The sequence below is a fragment of the Contarinia nasturtii genome, unplaced genomic scaffold, assembly GCF_009176525.2.
Source record: "Contarinia nasturtii isolate CC-2019 unplaced genomic scaffold, AAFC_CNas_1.1 Cnas_scaffold_1565, whole genome shotgun sequence".
NCBI lineage: Eukaryota > Metazoa > Arthropoda > Insecta > Diptera > Cecidomyiidae > Contarinia > Contarinia nasturtii.
In genome coordinates this window covers 685802-709685 of record NW_022198900.1, presented here as the reverse complement: position 1 = coordinate 709685, position 23884 = coordinate 685802, and the positions used below count along the sequence as shown (strand labels likewise).

At 34.1% G+C, this 23884-nt stretch overlaps 1 protein-coding gene across 15 annotated transcripts in view; it reads left to right on the top strand.

The window, feature by feature from the left end:
- Nucleotides 1–22707, top strand: part of LOC116346540 (rab11 family-interacting protein 4) — a 36102-nt gene extending 13395 nt beyond the window's left edge. For 4 of the 15 annotated variants that reach the window (XM_031776656.1, XM_031776654.1, XM_031776653.1 and 1 more), the window contains 11 exons: nucleotides 85–193; nucleotides 256–367; nucleotides 430–507; nucleotides 708–749; nucleotides 10760–10798; nucleotides 11155–11269; nucleotides 20079–20213; nucleotides 20299–20585; nucleotides 20675–20969; nucleotides 21159–21200; nucleotides 21732–22704. In XM_031776656.1, coding sequence (XP_031632516.1) covers nucleotides 97–193; nucleotides 256–367; nucleotides 430–507; nucleotides 708–749; nucleotides 10760–10798; nucleotides 11155–11269; nucleotides 20079–20213; nucleotides 20299–20585; nucleotides 20675–20969; nucleotides 21159–21200; nucleotides 21732–21869 — 1380 coding nt within the window. In that variant the 5' untranslated portion in view covers nucleotides 85–96 and the 3' untranslated portion in view covers nucleotides 21870–22704. Of the gene's footprint in view, nucleotides 1–84; nucleotides 194–255; nucleotides 368–429; nucleotides 508–707; nucleotides 750–4083; nucleotides 5184–10759; nucleotides 10799–11154; nucleotides 11270–13582; nucleotides 14305–17237; nucleotides 18844–20078; nucleotides 20214–20298; nucleotides 20586–20674; nucleotides 20970–21158; nucleotides 21201–21731 lie in introns of those variants that run through there. The other 11 variants (XM_031776657.1, XM_031776652.1, XM_031776659.1 and 8 more) reach the window with 11 other exon arrangements.
- The last annotated feature ends 1177 nt before the right edge of the window (nucleotides 22708–23884 follow it).

Below are 23884 nucleotides of genomic sequence, written 5' to 3'. Positions count from 1 at the left end.
GTTTTTGGGCAACGAGTCCAAAGAAACGAAAATGTCGTAAACCAATATATTTTTTTTAAATTCATGATGTTGATTTATTCGCAGGTTTTCTAAAGGATGATGCCAAGTAAAGTATCTACAAAGCGTCCATCGTTTGTGCTTTCTGTCACATCGAATGATTCGAGTCCAGTTCCATCCAGTCCACCGAGTACGGGTAATTTTTGTGTGATTTTTTTTTGAGCTCGACCGAAATTGTGACATCATTTTTTTTTGCAGGCGGTGAATCTTTTGAGGGTTTCGGAGAAAATGACACAAGCGATCAAGTGAGCGGAAGCAGCGGAGGAATCGACTTGGTGTTAGCGCCTCACATCAATTCCACCCCAAATAAGTGAGTTTGACATCATTCGATTCATTTTTCTCATACTAAAACCGTTTTCCTTTTTGCTTTAGCAACAATGATGAGTACAGTGGTGGTAATTTGTCTCGACACACATGGTCTCGCACTAGCCTACGACGAACGCCAACAAGGTAAATTTACTTTTTTTGTTTTTTTTTGCGGGAAAAGATTTTCCAGATTGCAGCTCCATTTATACAAAAGTAAAATCAATCACAATTTTTGGCATACATTACAAAGACAATGAACAAAATTGAGAGACATCGCATTTTTTAATCATTTTGATTTTTTGATCGGATTTTTTTCGTTTTATTTTTTTCCAATTTATTTGCAGCCACGAAACGTTGCCTAACCGTCGTTGGGGAAGCATGCGACAGTAAGAACATCTTTCTTTTTGTTTGCATCTAAAAAAACATCTCATTTCATAAAATCTCACAACACATTCCGATCCCAATCTTAATATTTCATTCACCTGAATTACAATCATCAACATAATAATCACCATCATTTGCTTTTATCATCATGGTGTGGGGTTAATTTTCATCTATTATTTCCTATTGTTATTGAATTGTTTTCTTTTACTTTCTTTCTTGACCGAATGAATTCCTTATCCAAATCAAACGGTGTTGGGGTCATTCAAACTGGTTTTTATCATTTTTGGGCGAAAGTCACACCACAAATCATTTCATTACCATCGTTTCCCACATTTTGATTTTTTTCGGAATTTATTTTGATTCTTTAGTTCAACACAAATTCCCATTCATTATTTCCTAAGGTCGTTAAATGATGAAAAAAGAGAAAAATATCCATTCATTTGGTAAACTACGATGCTGATGAAAGTTTCACCTTGAATTTTTGCCTGAGAACTCCAAGCGAAAAACTAATTCCCTTGTCCGCTACGGTCGTTTCGCAAATACTGTTTTGATGCATGAAGAAAAAAAGACAACGATAAAAATTAGGTTTCGCAAACAAGAGCCTGTTTTGAGCACTGTTGATCTTAATGTGCTTGTCTTTTTTCTTCGAGCTACGAAAAATTATACTTCTCATGATTTCTCTTTCATGAGCAACATCGTTTTTTTTTGTCTCAAGCATAAATGGTGAATTGTTTGAAATGACAAAATTCATTTAGTTTTCTTCTCTTCGGCACTTTTTCGTTTGAAGACAAACAAATAATTAGGTGATTTTTTTTTGGTTGAACACTCAACAACTAGAATTCATGTCATTGGGACAACGAATAAATAATCATCAACAATTAATAAAAGGTATTGGTGACAAAACATTCGGTCGGCTCTATGTTTCGATTTCATCGTAATTTTGGTGCAATTAATTATTTACTTGATTCGAAATATCTCTTTTGAAATTAATACATGGAATGAATTGACCGAGTCTTTTTTGCTGATTACGGAATTTCTCACGCTGAGGCATGAACATTTTGAGCATATCGAATTTGATTTAAAAATTCTGCTCAAGCAAAATCGACAATTGTCGCTGATCTCATGAAACAAAGTGAAAATAATTAAAAACAAATCGAATTAAAAAAATAAAAGTGAACGATTCAAAGTACAAAAAAGCGGAAACTCCATTCTTGAAACGAATCTTGAATAATATCGGAAAATGCATCGTGTTAATGCCCTTAGTATGTTTTTTACTCTAACAACTTTCGCATACAGGGTCATAAAAAGTATATTAATCGATCGGATTGGTGTATTTCAACAATTGTCAAAAGCGAAAGTATAAATTTATGAATAATATTTCAAAACAGCAATAAAAAAAACAACGAGTAAGAGTTAAATTGCAAATGTAGAATTTCAATGACCCGATTTTTATGCCATTTTATGCAAAGCGATTTGTTTCGTGTCAACCGTTTGACGTGATAGTGAAATGGTGTGTAAATTTTAATGTTGAATAAGTGAAAAGCGGTCACATCGATTTGTTCTTCAAGTTCAACACCCATTTGATTGTGGTACACGTGTTAACTGGTTAGAAGTACATTGACCAAGGGTTGATTTCTTTATAATTTACCCCTCCAATGTGTTTAGGCGCTAATACGCAATGCTATTGTGATTCTACCGTTCTACTCTATGCACGATTAAAGCGAATAGCGTATGTTTCGAATGCATAATGAGTTTGGCATTTTTATGTTGCACATTTTGTGCTTGGCACAATTCAGAGCATTTTCAGTGAGAAAGATTTAATATTTTCTAAATTTGAATTGAATTTCGTATATAATTAGTATTTAGCCAAGCCATTTTTCAGAGAATCATAGATCTTTGTTTGCTATGTGTTGATAACGTTTAACACATTCGTTTAAGAGCGATTCCCCTCCCACGCATTCGATTTTATATGCACTTTTTTTTCGACCGGATGATGTTTTGTAATATTTACTAAACTCGAACAGAACAATAGAGAAACAATAAAAAAAAACAAACACACACACTCATGCAATCTCTCATAAAATAATATCGAATTTTTATAAGAATTGAGGTGCATGTCAATGTAGATTGTAGGTGCAACAGGTATTATAAACAAACAATAGAGCTCACAGAACGCTGTTGTTGTTTTTTTCTGTCGATTTGAACACTGCGTGATTCAAACTGTATATTCCACAATCTCTGAAACAAAAACCAAAATTTTTAGATAGAAGATAGTGGAAAAGTAGTGTTTGCGTGCATTGCATCAACAAACAAAGTGTTTTGAATGTGAATCACAAGAATTTAGAATATCTCTCCGTATCTTGTTGATATGAACCCAAATAACCGTGACTGAAAACTATAATTTCATTACAATATATCAAAATTATACACATTTATTACGTCAAACGAGTATCATCATCGTTCTAGAGCTGAGAGCTATCAAACAAAAACCGGTAAATTGTTGTAATTTCTATTCATTTCTGCAAAGAAGAAAAAAAGGTGCTTGGTCGGCACCGTAAATTTCAATGATGTGATTTTTCTCATGGACAAAAAGAAATAGCCGCAAAAGAAGTGGAATGGTCAAACGCTATCAATCTCGTCAACGGCAGAGGTTCTTTCACACACATTCCGCGCAAATTCACATCTTCCGTTCACATTTCAGAATGTGATTCATACGAGTGGTGTTGATAAAATCATCGAATCACACCGTTCATATCACACCTTAAGTTACAATTGTTCATAAAAGTCTCTGGAAAATTGGAAGTTTTCATTCTTCGTTTCGAATTGTTAACAGTATTATTTATTTTATACTTCGGTGCATACAATCAAACAAATGTGTCGCCTATTTTCTTCGATGGAAATGAGCCCTGACTTATTTTAATTCGCATTTTACCTGCCGTGACCATTTTAGTCACACATACACACAGGTTCCTATGTGTGCGTATCGTTTTTTATATACATTTAGCGTGTTTAGAGCGCACAAGCAAGCGATTTTGATCGAATGTATACATGTACACAAGAAATAACATAGAGCCATCGACGCTTCTCGTCGTTCCACCAAAACGCGTTTCTGAAGAATTTTTTTTTCTTTCATACCCATACACATATACGCTCGCTTAGTCAGTCATACATACAATGTCCGCCTCACTCTCTTCTCATTTGCCATACCTTTTGCCTCAAATATGTCATTTACAAACACATACAGGCGTATGTGCTCTTCTCATTAAAATTCGGTCGAACGAACGCGTATGCATTTGCGTTTGAGCATGCACAATTTATTCAGTCGGTCGTATATAGCGTAACTGTAAACAACACTATTTCTGAACAAAACTGTGCTCGCACTACAAGAGAAAAAAAAAACCTGATTCGTTTAGCAATAACAACAGCATCATCGTGAAAAAACGTGACATTTGCGCGTCGTTAAAGAAAACATTCTATTAAAGTGGAGAAAAGAAAAATAACAACAAAATTCGGCAAAAGTGTTGTGATCGCGATGTCATCGAACTATGTAATACAGTTTTGAAGTATTCGCTTCTTCAAAAACACTCCTAAACAAGAATATCGATCAGAAAAGTGTTTCGTTGCGAGAAAACAATAGAACCTATTAACATATATACCTGCATGGATTTTGTCGGGTGAGAGTCGTTCAGTATGTATGCGTGTTAACTTACATATTTTGTTTTAAAATTTCTGTAAGTGCGGGGAGTGTATTGTATAGAATAAAGCGGCAACGGTGGAATTTGACCTTCGTTTTGTGCAATCGAAACGAAAAATACAGTAAAAAAATACACAATATGAAACCATACACAATTTGAATCAATAAATATATACAGCCATAAGGCTGAAAAATATTTCACCAACACTGACCAGCAATAGTTCAAGTGAATGGCGTCAAAAACCCATCATCATTTTATGAATAACATGATATTGTTTCCACTTAAAAAAGAGAGATCCAACGACATAAGCAAAAAAAATATACAAAAAAATCATCCATTGACAATGTTTGATACAATGTCATCAAAGCTTCGACCACAATTTTTGTACCAATTAGTGGGTTCCAAAGCGCTTGTTCATTGGATTGTGCGTGAATAAATACGCGCTCTGATTATGTGAATACATTTGCATTTTCTTTGTATGAAAAGTGTATATTTAAATTGAATTCATTTGACAGCACTTTAAGTGAACAATACATCTCGACTCGAAATATTTATTTATGTTTAAACGAAAAAAACGTAGAGAAAACCTGTTGATCATCAGCAAAAGCACCAAATCATAGAACAGTGACAGATAGTGATTGATTGTGTGCTTTTGTCACAAGCATATAAAGTGGATCTCCAAACGGAATATACAATTTATACGCCGAACCAGAGGCCGAACCATCATCTCGTGCCGATCAGGTAAAAAATAAATAAATATGAAAAGCAACAACCGACATTCTGGTCTAATTGCTATTGTTATCGGACACACAAGAAATCAAACATGAATGAACAACAACAACAAAAAAAACTGATAATGAAAGAATATGCCAAAAGCCCAGACACATTCACTTCATTTGAAATTCGTTTTTTTTTCGTTATCTCTAATGCGCCGTACGCGCTATGTGCCACAAATGGTACAATGACTAAACTTTAGGTAATTCATCTATTCAAGCAAGAAATTAACCTGAATAATTCATAATCAGAGTTCGGTACAGCGGAAAAATTATGATTATGATACCGAGATTTTTCACACCGAGCAATGCAACTTTCGCGTAGCATAAGGGCCACACACACACACACACAAATTGCCCTAAAAGGAAAATGAAAAGAGTGCAGGAGAGCAATAGAGGGAAAGATATGGAAAACATGTGGCAAGTTAGCTAACCTAATAAGTAAATTGTTGCATTAATCTGCATGATTACGAAAAGTAAGCCATACCTTTTTATTCTCTCTACCGTAATTTCATGCAACATACGTGAAATGATCAGTAAACAAATTGGTTTGTCCCGCATCGAAGCAAAATTACTCGATGAAAGTGATTCTCTCAGTCAATCAAAATGATTTTCTAGATGAAAGTCCGCTAATATGAACATCGCCAATTTTCAATTGAATCTCTAAAGTTTAAGCTCTAGACTCCACAAATTCGCATATAGATGCCAAATCAAACATTTTCCAAACTGCCAAAAATTAATTTGATTGTTTTTTTTTATGTCCAAAAAGCATGATTTAAGTTCAAATACAAGTTTTGTTAAAATTAACATGCATCGGTGTCGATAGCGTTTTATGTGAGGTAGTAGCCGACATGAAATTCTTTTTTGTTTCGGCTTTCAAATGATGCGGCTTTTCAATTGGACCGGCAAAAGATGAGAGCTACTCTTTTTCCTCCATTCATTCACGATTTCGCCATAGCCAAATGAACTAATCCATTATAAATCAAAATACCATTCAATTTTAATTGAAATTGAACGCCTATACATTACACGATGTACTCTGTCAGATTGAATGGAATTTTTTTTTTCTTTTGCCGTTCACATTTTGTTCGACATTGTGAAAAATCACATCATTTATGTATATATTCCAATCAGTGGTAATTAAAATTCGAAATTTTCATCTCCATGGTAAATTTTCCAGCAATCTTCATTTCATGGTAATAATATTACACATACCGATATACATTCCGACATTCAAACTTGGCTTCGGTCAGTCAGCCAACTTGGAACTTGGTTTGTTCACAGCAAACTACCATCTGAGTTACATATGTTTGAAAAATAGACAACAACAACGAACGAACGGCTGATCGTCAAAGAGAAATTTAAATATTACGTGGTCAAGTAAAAGTTTTGTGCTGCTGCTTTGTGTGTGTTTGCGAGCACTGAATTGTGCGACCCAGCCGCATTTAATTGGAACGCATTATTTTAACTTACATTAAAAAGAAAAAATTATCAAACCATAAAAGAGAAAAAGAAGAAGAAGAAGAAAAAACATTATGCGATAGAGTCAGATGGCAAGCATGGCCTTTCTTTTTGAATAAAAAAACTAAAACAACAACGAAACAAAATAACGCGCATTCCATAACTCGGCAAATGATAAATGATTTTGGACAAAGTGCCCTCAGCTTACGTGAGCGAAAACGAGAGGTGGAGTGTGCAGAGATAAAAACTCATTCTCTGCATTCACGTTGAACTTTCTGGTAGTGTTGTTTTTTTTTTTTCGTTAATTTCGGCAAAGCCTTAAAGTTCTATAAATGTCATCAATGCCAAAAAAACCTTTTTGGAGATTGGATCTTAAAGACAGAGTTGAATTTGGAACAAAATGAATTATTGTGCAAACGAATTGGTTCTTGGAATGTTCACTGATCATGACTAAGCAATGAGACCATCATGAACAGTGACGCAATGTTACCATTTATCGTTCACATTCACCAATGCACACAGAAAACAATAACGGATTTTCATTCTGCTTGTTATTGCTTAATATATTTTCCGTATCCTGGAGGTCATTATGCATGAAACATTTCAATTTTATCGAAAGATTTTTTTTCTTCACATCAGTCTTTTCGCAAATTTTTGATATCTTCAAATTATTTTCTATTATTCTACCATTCCCCTCTACTTTTCAATTTTTTTCCAATTTTTCAGTTAATGCACAGATTTCCATTCATTTTAAGCTCGATCAATCAAACTCATGATTCGGCTGAGTGCTGTGGCCAATTAAAATAATTTCCGTTTGTAGCGAATGAATTGTTTTGATTTTTTTTAATCTTTGGTTTTTTTCTTTTTCAATTTGTTTGCTTTTTTTGTCAGAAAAGAAAAAAATGCATGTCAAAAGAATTGCATCGTATCATTTTGAAAGGTGGGAAAAATTGCAAAAATTGCGACTTTCTTTGTTTTTATTTTCCATTTTTTTTCTAATTTGGAAACGCTAGTAACTTCACTACCTTACGGCATATGTATAAAAATTGAATAATTGAATGTTCCCCAAAAAAGTCGAAATCCAAAAACACACATTCGCGTATTCATTGAAACTCCCGGTTGATTTGTCGGCACGCGAACAATTTTATGTATGCATACGGTAGAAAAAAGTGTGTGTGTTTGCTTCGTATAATCTAGCTGTTCAATCGTTCGTTCCATCGTTCCATTATAAATCTTGATCGGCGTAAGCCGATACATATAAATGTGTTTACATATACACACGGTTTATTTTTGCGCGATTTTACACACAGCGCACAGTGTACCTTTTCTTTAAATAACATATCGTCATAAATTAATGTGAATGTTTGAATAAGGAAATCGGCACATCATTTTTTATTTGGGTATTCAACCAGGCAAATACGATATAGGAAGAAAATTGGATTATATTAATCTCCCGCTGAAATAAATGAGCCACAACGAAATATATTCTAGCGACTAGCGTCAGCCATTGGAATAAGTTGAGTTTTTTTGTGGTGTGTGTGTGTGTGTGTATCAATTAACTTCATTTCTCAATAAAATTCATTTATATGGCAACCGCAACATTTCATAAGCAAATGGCATAAAACGATTTTGTAATTAAGCATGTAGTGCAGTTTTTTGTGCCTTCAATTGGATTGCGCGAGCACTAAGAACTTCATGGGTATAATTAAACGATTTACCAATCGGTCAAATATGATGATAGCACAAAATGACCAATCAAAATAACACATTTCACATTTTAACGATAGTAATGTGTCTTTTCATCCAGCAATTATACCTACACCCATAACTTCTTTCACTTTTTTTTTTCAAACACAGCACCAAGCCGATTTTCACCGATTTTCAAGCGATGTAAGCAAACGTAATGAAGAGAATAATCACTTATTGTGTGTGTGTGTTTTTAAAAATTATCGATTATGCAATGAAGTTTGATGATCAGACACAATCAAATCAGAATGCTGACAGTACAATTTCTCGCCATTAAAACATTTTGAAATTTGAACAATCTCTGAATTGAGCATAGTGTCTTGACTAATTGTCAGATTTTTTTATCGCATAAATCAGCTAGATAGCGACCCGATAAATAATGATAATAATCTAATAGCCGCAGGCAGCCACTTGACCATGTAACCAACAATCGAATAGTTAATGACATGAATGTGCAAGATGAATTTTTTTGACAAGGAAATTCCTTGGTTAAAGAAAAGATAAGAAAAAACTTCATACAGCATCAAAATGTACAAAATTTATCTTTTGGATATACGCGAAGAGCACTAATGCATGACAATTACTCGATAAATAGTGAATGGTGTCCAAATGTTCGGCTTCTTTTGCTGATTTTACGCTAAATAGATAATTTGTCACAACACTGCCCGACCCTTCCTTCTACTATTCAATTAAATGTTGGTATGCATGCATGTTTTTGCCACAAAAACTGCATTTTCATGCCAATTTCATGTCTAATTCCTATCCATTTCGCAGAATTGAATTGGATTCTAAGCAACCATTTAATTTAAATTAGTTAAGCGGGTGTGGCAAAACCATAATTTTCTCGTATCGAATCCAAAGTACATTTCAACACGTCATTTCGACGAAAATAAAAAAAAGTATTACGTTTCAATGTCGAACCAACTGATTTATTTTCAATAGTTCGACAGTGTGTATCTCAGGTGTGTACTACGTTACGAACAAACCATTTCAAACGATCATCAAATTTCATCATAAATCCGAAGATCTGATGTATGATTGCAATTTGAGAGGTTCACATGTTTTCTGTGTCCCTGTTGGATCGCTTACAGATGTTTTGCATATATAACGCCTGTGCTACTTCGTTCTCTTCGTTCGTTGTTTTGTTTTTAGATATTCGTATTTTAAATCAAGCTGATGTATTTGTTGAATGTGAACACTTAACGTCAACTAGAAAGTCATATTGAGTCTCTATCTTAGCTAGAGGTCATGCAAAATGGAATTAAATATGATATTATTGTGCTATGACGGTGTAATTCAAACAATTGAAAAGCGCAACACAAAGACTGTGTGCGCAAAACCAACTGGCAACACACGAAACAATGCAATGAAATAACAAACAAAACATATTGCCGAAGGATGAGGACGAAAGATGATCAATGAAAAGAAGTGAAAACTAAAAAAAAAGAAGAAGAAAAACAGTTGTTGAAAAAATTGGTGTTAATGTTTTGTACAAATAAAATATGTTCGTGTTGTTCATTGAAATGCATTTATTCGAGAGTTGAGAGAAAGCATCGTTTGATGAATCACTTCTTGTGCTGAAACATATATGTATATATTCATTCTGACTGGCATAAATGATTTGTTATTGCTTCTATTTGAGCATGAAATACACTAGCACACCCAATTTCGTGTGATCGTGGCATACAGTCGTCAGCAATAAATGTTACGTTTAACCAGTCTATGTATTTCGGATGGATATCCAGCTTTGGAGTGTTGATTCTTCTTCATTTTTTTTTTAATTTGTGAATGGTGATGCTCTGCATGCGCGCATTGCCTACTTTCAATCGTGTCTTTTGGCAATATTTAATGGAATTCTCCGTTGGAATTTGTTGTCGATTGTTAAATTTAACCAACCGTTTACAAAAAAGAGAAACAGTCCGAATGAATGGTATCCATTGACCAATTGTGGTGGTACTGTTTTTTTAGTCGCATTTTTAATTACACAGCCACAATAAACTATTTTTCAGTTCATACGTTTTATTTTTCAGCAAGAACATTTTCACCATCTCATTTTAAACTCAAAACAAGACCATTTCAAATGAAACTATTTTCCATCGTTTCGTTTCTTCCATTGAAATAAGATCATTTTTATTTGAGAAAAAACAAAAAACGGAAAAAAAAGTTCTTCTCAAGAATATCAAATGTCAAAGTAGGTTTCACATTAACAAACTAAATCTGCACCTCCATTTTACACTCACATCATCACATCATGGCTCAATCAATCTCCGATTTATTATTATTTCAGGGGAAAAAAAAGAAAATCACTTGACTAAACTTCCGCTTTTCTCATTTCAGTTCCGGTAGGAGGCAATTGGGATCAAATGCTCTAGCAAGGTAAGTCAAATTTTATAGTTAAATTGAAGAAAAAAAATCTTATTGGAATTTGTGGTTGCCGTTTGAGTTTAAAAACGACATCTCTGAGATGCTTTTTGATTGAACGCAAATGGTTCGAACTTCAGTATGTGCGAGTGTTGCATATCTTCAGGGGCATTTCGCTTACAAGCTTTCGATAAGCTGCAACACAGCTTGAATATTGATGTTGCTTCAAACCTATTTTAAAGTTAGCAACAAACACATAGAAGCGTTAAATAAAAAGTTTCGCTACGTCTAAAAATAGTTTCAGACTTTTTCGAAACAATTTTTTTTTAAATTTAAAAACGAAAACTAATCGTCGTTTGTTTTCATTTCAGTCAATTGTACAGATCGTCGAGTTTTAACTCGTCCGGCCGCAGCTCGAATTGTGATACCACCGAAGACATGTACAGCGATGTTAGCTTAGAAGATGTACAAGATCTTAACCATAAGGTAATTAATTATTTATAGGATTATTTTGTATTTTTTTTTATAGAATTTTTCAACAAAGTTGAAAATTGTAAATAAGAGTCAGTCGAACTTGAACTGTGAGGCTGTCCGGATTCTTATCAAAAAATATTCGTTTACATGAGATATTTGCATAAAAACACACGAGATTCAGATTAAAGAAATGGTAATGCCTTTAGTAGATTATGAAGAAAGTTTTACTTAAAAAGATACAACCAATAATGAATGCCGTGAAATGTCGACTTGAGTCATTTTTTTTTTTTGTAAAAAAAATATTTGAGTTGAAAATCTTCGGAATTGTCATTCTGTGCAGATAAATGTTATGAAGAAGAAGAAGAAGAAAAACGATCATCGAGAGATCAAGGTAGAGCAAAATAATCCAATTGAATAACCCACCATTAATTAAACGATTCAAGTGGTAACGGCAATCGGTTGAAGATTGCCTCATCTGAAAGTCTGGCTGGAATGAAAAGAAAATATGGTGAAAACAAAATTGCACTCATTCACATGCATTTCTTGGCGAGCACATCGATTTGCATAAAACAAAAATACAACGGTGAAAAAGAAGATGATTTCATAATAAAATGCTGTCTAATTGAGTCGATTTGAATGTTTTTGAGCGTGTATGGCCGCCGTGCAGCAAACTGCATAAATCCCAATCGAAAATTATGATCCATTTGCAGCAATTATTACAGTGGTTTTTGTTTTCTTCTTTTGTTTTTTTTCTGCAATTGTTTCGAATTGATTCATAACCACTTTTGCATTTCACACGCTGATGAAATGATACGGTTTTCTTACGCTACATTTTCACTTTGTTTTTCAAATGTATTTCGATAGATCTTTCGGCAGCTTCTAATTACATCGATCGCTTGCGTTTTCAAATGCACTTTTATCGACCAATTTTTAATGCTACTGTTATTTGTTTGCCTTCTTCTGCTGCAAAGTGCACTGCCCCCGAACAATTTTTCGGGTTTTGGATTCAATTAAATTATTCTCTTTGGTTCAACTCTATTTCGCCATTCCATCCAACTTTTTAATTTGTAATGACTTGCATATCGTGCGCGCGAAGCACCAAAGGAAATAAAAATCGCCATGAAATGCCAAAAAAAGAGAGCGGCGTTGTAAAACATTCCTTTGCAATTAGAACGAAAAAATTCAAATTCAAGATTAAAGATAATTGGTAAATGTTCAGCAACCTTCTAAATTGAAATCAAACCAAAATGCAAGCAACAAAGTTACAATCGAAAGATTTTCGGTCAAATGTTGCATGAACCTCAATCGACCGAATTACATTTTTTTTTTCAATACGGTGTTCTAATCGACGACCGTTTGTTTGTTGCCAATAGTCGATTGGAGTGTTTCGTGAGTGTGTGAAAAATGCAATTGTTTGTACGTGCATTGAATACATTCGGTTGTTCTCTTCCACCAGATTCAAGAAATAGGCGATAATTTTACAATTGAATTGTTTTCTATGTGTGTGTGTGTGTGTGTGTGTAATGGTTGGCGTGCACAACGAAACAAGAGACTTTCTGTTTCTGGAAAACAATTCATAACGATAAAAAAGGCATACACAGAAAGCAGTAGAATAGAAGAGAGAAAAAAAAAAACAACACACAAAGTTGCTTTAAATCGCCCATGCAATAAACATATATCATACATATATTGTTCGATTAGAGTCCATTTAAAGCGATTGAATGAGCGAACAAGCGTAGAAATACAGAAACGCGTGTGCACACTGGGCCGCGATTTTTTTCCCTTTTAATTGGGGGCCTCTATATTATCATTTCAATTGTGAGTAAGCCAGTGCACGCCACACTCCATTCGCCTCATATATTCGAATGAACGAACGAACAAAACGTTATTATTAAAACAACAATGTAAAATAAGTTAGTATGTGTATATGGCAGGCAACGGGGCAGCCGAAACAGCAAACCAAACAACCGTTGCATATACGAACACACCCAATCGACTTTAGATCACATTTACACTCACGAACGCACACAAATAGAATGAATTTCATACATGCTCAGCCAGCAAGATCCGTGCAATGGATTTTGGCTTTGGCGAATAGTACATTGATGACAGTGTGAGTGAGTGAATGAGTGTGTGTGTGTGTGCTCGTGCACAACCATATGATATTTTGATAGAGAGTACGGCGACTAGATAGAGACACACAAAATTCATGCCAACAGTCGTTTCAATTCAACGGCAAAATTCCGTTCGTGCATTGTTTATTCACAATTCTTAATGAATTGTTAGTTTATTTTTCATTTCATTTTGGTGAACTCTTTGTTTTGTCTCTTTCTCCTTCTTTTTTTTTTGTTGTTAAATGTGTGTTTATTAGTTTGGCTCAACGGCGATAAAACCAATCGATGTGTATGTCCAGAGAACGAAACAAGTTGAAATAAAAATCGCATTGTCGCATAACCATTAAGTACGAAAACGATTTTAGTGTCTTAGTGACATCGTGAAAAAAACAATCCCACAAAGTTTTTTACGTTATCACATACTATATTTTGCTTGATTGACTTGAACCAAATTCAATTTTATTTAAAAACAACAAAAAAAAATAATTCAGAAATTTCGTTTGTGAACAAATGCGGACAACTTGTTTGAAACTACAGTTGGCTGAATGCCCGAAATATATAAAAGAAAATTCTGTCGCATATCGCGCAAGTGAACACATTGCAGTCAAAATCAACAAACAAAGTGGGGACAAAAAATATATATAATATTTTTCTGCATCAATCAATTTTGTTCTTGGCCTGCTGTTTGCCATCAATTGCACGGCGACGGGGTCAAAAAAGACATTAAAAACGTGTTTTTTTTCTTCATCGAGTTTTAGTGTATTTTACACAAGTGCAGCTAGATTTTGAAAAAAAAAGAAACATCAAAGCTATATTACGAAGTAGAAACGCATCTAAGAATCAATTGAAGTGTGTGCGCGATTTTTTTCTTTTTTTCTCTCAACATAGAAAATATAGAAACCTGATCACATCAATTGTGAATGAATCAATTCGGTACTTATTGCTGCAGGGCAATTTTCGGTGTGTTTGTTAGTGCATTTGAGAGAGAAAGAATGGCAGCGATCAATTTTTTGACAGTTATGGCAATGTGCACAAAACAAGATTTTTAATACCGCATCAAATGACGGTACAAGTTTTTTTTTACATCAGAACGGTTCATTTCAATTGAGAGATTGAAAAACAAATATGCCTTCATCTCGAGAGATTAGTAAAATCTTGGCTGATCTACGACAGCATAGTAACTGGTATTAAAATTAAATCTTCAAAGAAAAACCGACGTCTTCATCCTCAACTACACAGTTGTTTATTCGTTTTGATTGGAATGGAAGTCTAGCTTAAGATACGACCGAGTTAAAACAAATCCTTGAAATCCACCGCATTTAATCCAGATTGTGATTTTGCTGCAGGGAAACGCTGAATTGAATGAATTTTCTGTTTTATTTACAAACGCTAACAAAACAAACACTAGTAGCTAAGATGAATCGTTGTGATTGTTAAACGATAACAAAATATCATCCCGTGATTCAATTGTTCTTTTGTTTGATTTTGATTTTATGTAAATGATGTGTGTACAGTTGTGTGAAGTAGCCGCAGTGAATAAGAAAATTATACTTATCGCACATGATGTGTGTGTGTGTGTGTGTGTCGTTGCGTCGTCATTTATTTCGGGAAATTTGTCTCATCCAGAATAATTGTAAAATAAGTAACATGTTAGTTGTTAATGCGCGACAAAAGATGAGGCCAAAAGTCACATTTGATCGTCGCTCCATTGATTTTAATTGAAAATTTTACAAATTTGATGCTTAATCTTCCTCGCTCTTCTTCTCGATTCGAATAAAAACATATCATTTTCACAGAATTTACTCATCATCGTGTGATGACGAACAAAAAAATATTATTATGGAAATTCGTTCGATCATGTATATAAATTACGATTGCGATTGAGTTCGTTAATATATGTAGTACAAACATTGTGTACATTTTTACCGACATTGGTTTAAGTGCGCAGTGTTGACGTCATTCGAAGATGATACACAATTGAGTCAGTTTATATTTTCAGCGAGCATTCATCATATGGAACGGATAATTCGTTAGAATTTTTATGAATAAAAACTCTCGATCGATTGAGCTATTTAGTTTTCTTGTCAAACGATGAATGAAATTTGCCACATGAGATTTCCTTTGGAAACAATTTACCCGCAAAATAATATAAAAAAACGATGCTACTGGTTTCTAATCGTGATTTGAAGATGTTTATCATCCATTCTGTGCATGTGAAAACGATGGAAAGAGCGTGGCAAGAGGAAGAGAATCAGGCATGAGATTGAATGTGTTGCTGGAGGGAACAATGACGGATTGTATAATCGACTTTCCCATCATGTTGATATTTTCTAATCTTCATAACAATAGAAAACGATATTTTCAAATTGCGCGCGCGGCAAGGAAGAAAAATGAGCGGCATTTTTACTTGTGATCTTACAATGGGTTTACATTAATCTTGGTGCTTTTCTCTCTCTCTCACTCCGTCACTCGTCTTCGTTTCGGTCGAGTTTGCCAAAAGGTACCCGCTTAATCGGATTTACGGTTGTTGTTTCAAAAAAAATTGTTTGCAAAATTCTGAAAAATAGCGGCCAGTTCTTTAATCAAAATTCCAATGCCGCCAAAACAATGTAGAATTGAATAAATTGCATCGAATGCAATGGGCGTTTTTGTCATGCACCTATTCATCCACCTCGGCATGTTGTTCGGTTTTTAATTGCATTTCTTTTTTGGTGAAAAATAAAACTGTCTCAATTCATTGATCACATCATTAATTTCCGGCTTTTGACACAAAGAAATCAATCTACATATTTGATATACTAAACATATTTCATGAAGCGAGAAGAGATAGCGAGTGATCGAGAGAGAGAGAGAGAATTTCATGCGTGAGAGACTTTATTAATCATCAACCAGAAAAAAGAACATGAACATCTCGATGCAACAAAGAGAATGAGAAAATTCCAACGGAATTCCGTTCATGATAACAAATTACCAATGTAAAGACGTGTGCGCGTATGCACAGTGAAAGCACCAAAACGATTCACTGCGGTCCGGCTAAATGAACATTTAGAGAGCAAAAACAAACAACAATCATTTATATTCCGAATCGAATTGAGAAACAAATGTAGCAAAATATTGAAACAATCTGTATAGTGTTTCATGTACGTGCGGAAATGCACACGTTTATTTGAATATTACCTTGTCGACCACAGCAAAAAAAAACAGCTACACCACACGAAAAATCTCGTGTATGAAACAAAAAAAATATCATAGAAAGTTGATATGCATCTTAAAATATGGCTTCTCCCTTTCGGAACACAAAGTTAAATTCGTTTCATAATAATTGCATTGTGTGAGGGAGGCCAGCTGCAAATTTAGATAGATTTTTTTTGCGATCACAATTACAAATGATTTTTTTTCTCTTTCACACCGTCACTTTCTTCCTCTCTGTGATCGTTTCACCGGCGGGCCCGTCATTTATTTCACTCGCCCGTTCCGACTATCTCCTCTCGATTTTTTTTCTTGCTCTTTCTACACACGTTTTCCGTCTCTGTCGTTATCAAATCTCCGGTAATTTTACATTGAGGCCATTAAATGTGATAACGAAAAATTGCCGCACGGTGTCGTGTACAAACGATCCTCGATCAAACACGATTTGGCCGAAAGACAGCATGCAAGTGAAATGTGAAATGCCGACACACATCGAACACTCGCTGATAAAGTGACATCTCTCTTTCTCTGTGAGTGTGTTTGTTTACCGTTCGTTGCTGTTTCGAATGCCAAAGATCACATTAAAAAAAAACAACGTCCAAAAATCAATGTATGAATGCAACACACGAAAGATAAGAAATGTTTGCATGCATCGGTTTTTTTCTTCGTTTTTTTTTTTTGCTTCTGATTATATGTACTTGGTGCTCGATTCGATGCACACAAACACACATAAACCGTTGTGCAGCGGGAGAAAATCAAATTCGACTTTCACTTGCTTCAACTTGAACCAAAATGCACATACATTTTAATTCAACAATTTTATATTAATCGTTTGTTTCGGCGAACGATTTAATGCTGCAATTATGATCAATATGATGGCACAGGTGAAATACACACAAACAAACACACAGAGAGAAAGAAAGAAACAAGATAATTGCCGTATCGAATCGATTGCAGTGACAGTGGAATAACAGTTTCATGTACACTTTCACGAAGGAACCCCCAATCGGCGCTGCTTCAAAATGAGAAAAACAGAATTTTTAATTTATTTACACAATCACATTAATAAAGAGTGTCGCATAAAATACAAAACTTGAACATGACAAAGTAGAAAAACAGCAGAAATTTATTCAAAAATAAACTTGAATGGTATGATGTTCGTTAACGAGAGAAGATATGTGAAACACGCACATTTGGTCATTTGACATAGATTTAACGCATTAGGCTCGGCGCCATCTCTCTAATGTTCGCATTTCTTGTCAAACGAAAAAAAAACACAAACACACATCATCCGAAATTGATCGTTTGCGGTTGGCTCGCTCCATCCGAATCTCTCTCATTCGCTCAACAAACATGATCGTCGTTGATTTATGCGTTCATTTGATAGTGTTTTCTTTTATTTTGTAAACAACAGACATTTTTCTTCAGAATTAAAAAGAAAAACTGTGTGGATTGCACAACATTTTCAATTGTGAAAGTAAAACAATAACGTTTCGAAATGAATGTCAAAGTGAATCCCGAACAATTGGATACATAAAATTGAAGGAAAAAAAGTATATTGGACAAGAAGTGACCGAAAGAATCGAAAAACTGGAACATAGATAGAGAAAAAAGAGTGTCGGTTTGGAGCAAAGAATGACATCGGCATCGGGAGTGCGGGCAACAGCGGATATACCAAACAATAGTGAGCCCGAAAGTCTCGACAGCCTAGCATACGATGATTGGGAAGGGCAATTCGAATTTGTTGGCAACAACAATAACAACAACAACAGTAGTGTAAATGATGGCACAACACCAACACCAACGACCAGCGACATGGTTGAAGATCTAAATTTAACCACACCCAAACATGTCAATCAATCATTGCAAAATTTTCCGATTTTAATTGATGAAGAGACATTTTTGAGCATGCAATCAAACAACAATGATGAACCATATTCAATGCTGCCGGAACCCGACTCCCATCAATTGATTGAAAACGCATTGAAACATTTACAATTTGACAATCATGTGCCATCGCAAAACAATAAAACGAACAAACGAGCCACACATAACGATGTAAATAGTACTTCGTCTAGGTTAAGCTTCTTCGACAATATCATTGAGATGAAAAATCGACGAAACATTCAATGTGACAACAACAACAACAAAAACAATAACAATAGCAATAATAATCATAACAATAATGACAGCTGTTGTCATTCACATGCTTTCAAAATGACTGATGTGAATTTTGCGCATGAGCTGTACGATTCTTTGCTTAAGGAGTCGTACAAGGAACAAGTAAGTGAATCGCTCTCAAAATTTCCTCAATTCGCATGTTCGGCATGCATGTCGCGTCGCGCGTCCCGTCACGCGGCTCGTGTGCAAACACAAATTATAAAATGAGAAAGAAACAAACAAAAAAGGATGAATTATTCACGCCCACGCGCTTCCGTCCTTACGTCCAATCCACTCTTTTTTTAATTTTCAAACGATCTTTTTCGTCTGCACGCCAAAACATACACATGACTCAGTTAAATTCTTTCATCATCTGTAATTAATTTACTGAATTACTTTTTCTTATTAATAATTTTTTATGGTTTCTTTCTTCCCTTCATTTTTAAATGGTATGTCTCATTGAATTGATCACACCCACAAGAAAATGTGGTGCAAATGTCGAGCAAAATTAAAATTTGCATTTGAATCATCACTGCACATATGTCCGTCCGTCTACTCTGCGTGTACGTTGTTTGAAATGTTCCAGTGTAAAATTTATTAATCACAAATTTCTTTAAGTATTTCGTCATCACGCTGTGAGCATGAATAGATCTCATCATATTCCCCGGCATTCACACAAACAGAGACCGACAAATATAATATTTACATTTGCGATCACAATCAACGATATTCTTTCTTTAAATAACTTGACTCGGACGAACGTTTATTTAAATAAACATTGGACTCTATCGCAAGTGGCAGCATCACACATACACATATCCATTCAGTCGTCAAAGAATGTTCACATAATGATCCGTTCCAATTATGAGTTGCTCTCATTTTCAACCGGGTCGGACAAATTGTGCTCGCTGCTTTGTTTAGTGCGAATTTTTTTTTTCAATTTTGTATACGATCGTCATACGCTTCGAAATTTATATGTATCTTGACAGGAATTTAGTGACAACACAATGTTATAAGCGTTGCGTTCCGCTTGCTGATACAAATTGTTTGACCGATACAAAGCGAGTCCAATGAACGGCAACAATACACAATAAAATTGATTTAGATTATGGTTAATTGATGGTTGTGTTGATGGACGATGATATGACTGTTGTTGAAAATGAAATTATTGACGATTTTCTAGCCGAATTTGACGTTTTAAAAGTTCGACTGACTTATTTGGTACAAAAAAAAAAAAAAAACAAAACATCGCGACTCATTCATTTATCATTAATACATTTTTATTGAACATAGCATATACGCTTCTGTCGTTTTATACGTCAAAACTAATCAGTTGATTTTTGTTTGAATTTTTACAGTTGGAAATATTGCAGCGTCAAGTAAGCACACTAGCTGACTCACAAAGCAATGCAGAGGATCGTACATCGCGAACAAAAACCGAACATGCCGTCCTTCAGGCACGCTATCATATGCTGGAAGATCAACTCAGAGAGGTAAATATAGAAATAATGTCCTTTTTATCCAAACGTTTGATATTTAATCTTTTAACTTCATTTTTTTTCCTTTATATTTGCACAGGTGGAAATTCGTGCCGAAGAGCGTTTAAATGAAGAGCAGAAACGGCACCGTGAATTACTAGCACGTGTCGAACGCGAAGCCATTTTGCAGAATGAAAATTGCCAAATTAAAATTCGCACCATTGAATTAGAAACAAATAACTTGAGAGAGGAATTGCAAAGACTTCGAACACAATATGATAAACAAACGGTTGAGCTTCGAACAACGACAGAGAAACTGGAGGATGTTTGCGATAATTTGACATTGGCGCGCGAAGAACTGACGGAAGCGAAGGAAAATGAGAAAAAGTTAGTGAATTGTTGCCGTTTCAGAAACTCATATGTCAATTGACAGAAATATCTAACCGAAAAACAAATGTTTAATTCAAATAAAATAGGTATTTGGCAGAGAAATTAGCTGCCGAAGATTTAATGATTGAATTGGGAAAAGAGGTGGAACGTTTGCGCCAAGAATGTGGACCAGCAATGCCAACAACATCACCGGAAACGTTGCGACTTGAAGAGCTGCATCAAGAAATGGAAGAATTGCGACAGGCTAAAAAACAACTAATCGAACAAAATGAAGAGCTTCAAGCAATGGTTTTAACTCGTGGAGTCGAAGAGGGCCGCAACCTATTGAATGGCACATCAAATAGTTTGGCCCAAGAAATCGACGAACTAAATGATCGACAGGTAAGCCAAATCAACCTTTGAATGCTAAATAAATTAAGGAATAAATCAATTCAAGTCAATGTCCCTTTGATATTCGATGAACTCCTTAGAAAATTTTGATATTCATCATCATCATTATCATCATATTGGAAACCAATCCGTTTATTTCAATTGATTTTCAATGTGTTTGTGTATTTGTTTGTCTTGCAGGATTCTGTCGATTCAGCTAGTACATTAGCCTCTTTGACTAAGGTAAAAACGAATCGGAATCACGATTTCACGCTCTCACATCATTTGCTTGTGTGTGCTTGTGTTTGTGTTTGTGATATCTCTTCTTCTCTCCTTCCGTTCCCTCTCATATTTCGCCTTCACTTCGATCATTCTCACTCATGCTATTGTTTTTTTGGTCTTCTTTTTGAAAAATCAACCATTTTTTTATATTATTCGTAGCACAAAATTCAATAGCTAAAAAATCTATTTGTTGTTAACAATTCTAGTTGAAAATTCGCCTATTTTCACATAATTTCATGTTTTTCGAATTAATAGAGGCATTTATCATTCCTATCCATTTGTTAATAAATTAATAATAAGTCCTTTGATCCCGCCACTAAATTTTTCTTTAATTAAAAAAAATTCCATATGGGTATTTGGGGTATTTTATTTAACTCTTTTTTTTATAAAATTTAGTTTAACTGTAAGCTTATAATTTCCCGATTTTGTAATGGAAAAGAAAAAAAAAAAAACAAATTTTCATTTTTTATTTTTTTTATTGAATTTTTTCAGTTACAAGCAGCTTATCAGGAGAAAGAAGAAGAAAACCAACGACTGAAGCATTATATTGATACCATTTTGTTGAACATTGTGGAAAATTATCCGCAAATTTTAGAAGTTAAGACAAATCCAATGTCAAATAAGCGATAAAAGGCCACGCATACACAAATCAACAAATCATCAAACTCGATTGAATTCAGTCATGGAGCTATAGCACAACAAAAAAGAATATTTAATTTTTGTTTTTCTCTTTCGTTTCATAGAAAACGACTTAAGATTAATAATAATTATTATTGTCAGCATTAATAATTTAAATAAGATGAAACATTTGTAAATGAATTGCAATTATGAGAATATCCAACATGTAAACGAGTCGTTGGAGTGCCTTTTATGTTCGATCGATGTTAATTTCATCAAATTGATATCGAATCTATTTTTAAATATTTTAATTTTGATCATGTTGTATCTTTTTCGCTTTGAATATCGAATAATTGTATGTATACATATTTGCTCAAAATCTGTATGGTTCTATTGCGTTGATGATTTTGATATTGTATATAAAAAAATTTAATTCAGTTAGACAATAATAAAAGAAGTCGTAATAATTTCTTTTTCAATTCAGGATCCGATTCAAGCACTGAAATGTACCGAGAGGCGTCAATTTTTTTTAAAAGAAAAATGGAATGAGATTGACAAAAGAGGTTTTAAAAAAATCTGTTGCGCCGAATCAAATATTGAACAAAAGAAGGAATAATTAGAAAATGATTTTTTAGGTTTTTATTCTAATCTACTGAAGTCATTTGACCTCCATAGTTCAGATGTGGAAAAATTGTTTTGTATATTCTACTAGTAATAAAACGAAACGAGCAAAAATCTTTTAGACAGAAAGAAAAAATATAAAACGACTCATTTAAAAATTCAATCAGTCTTAAGACACTTTAAATGGAAATCTCCACATTTAGACATTTACGATTCATTATTACTGTAAATAAGATATATTAAAATAAATAAGAAATATTTTTTTCATAAAAATTCGTCTTTTACAATCATTTTGATTTTTTTATTTTTATTTTTTGACGTTGAACAATGAACATAGATGATGACGTAAAAATTTTTAGGGGGTGATGGCAAAATTCCGTAGGGGGTCCCTGGAAAAATCCATGGGGGGTCCCTTACGATGTCAACAATTTGTAGAAAATGAGGATAAAATCTTTTTTTTTTGGAAGTCACTTTTGGAGACGAAAATCCCTAGCAAATCGGAAGATTTTTCTCGGCCAAAAAAAGTGAAGAGCAAAAAAAAGGTTGTTGAGAGTTCTTAAAAATATTTTAGGAACCCTCGTCACCACCTATGACGTTGAAGATGTATGAAGAAACTGCCAATCACCTTACCTTTATTGTTCAATGCGGCTTATGGAACGATGAAATATATTAACATGTGATCTGACTTTTAAGTAATTAAAATGAAAAAATGGAAAAAATACCGAATCGAATATCATTTATTAGTTTCAACGTTTTAACAAACAAAATTTGCGGATTTCGTTACTTTATTATAATGCGGAATGCATGGTGAACTCTGCAAAAGTCTGGAATATTCATAACATATCTAAAATGGATATGTTAACCAAAGCGATGATTTCACTTCGACCAAATCATTGGATTTTATCTCAACCAGTCCAAAATCAGTACATTATTTTATGAATGTAGATCGTTAATTTGCATCGATTTTTTAGTTTTGCTCGTTCCTTATTTAATTGTTCCATATCTTTATCAGTATAATCCTTAAGTGAAAATAGAACTCTGATTTCTTTTAATTTACCAAATTTACCACATAAAATATCTTCAAAACTTGCAACCATACACTCAATCTCTTCAAGTGATGATGGAATATTCGCTGCAATCTCATTCAAATCTTGAACAAAAAATCCGGTCAGTTGAGATGGGAATTTATGTAAGATGCGATTTGATTCAATAAATTTCCAGATATTTTCAAAGCAAAGCTGTTTATATAAATTTTATGTAAAGAAAATCGAACATTTGAATCTCATGTTACACATACTTTCATTCTATAAACGAGTAAGAGTCAGCAATACGCGCATTGTATCAATACCGTTGTATGCTGTTTGAGATTCAAACAAAAACGGCAACACATTTGAGTGAGTTTGAAT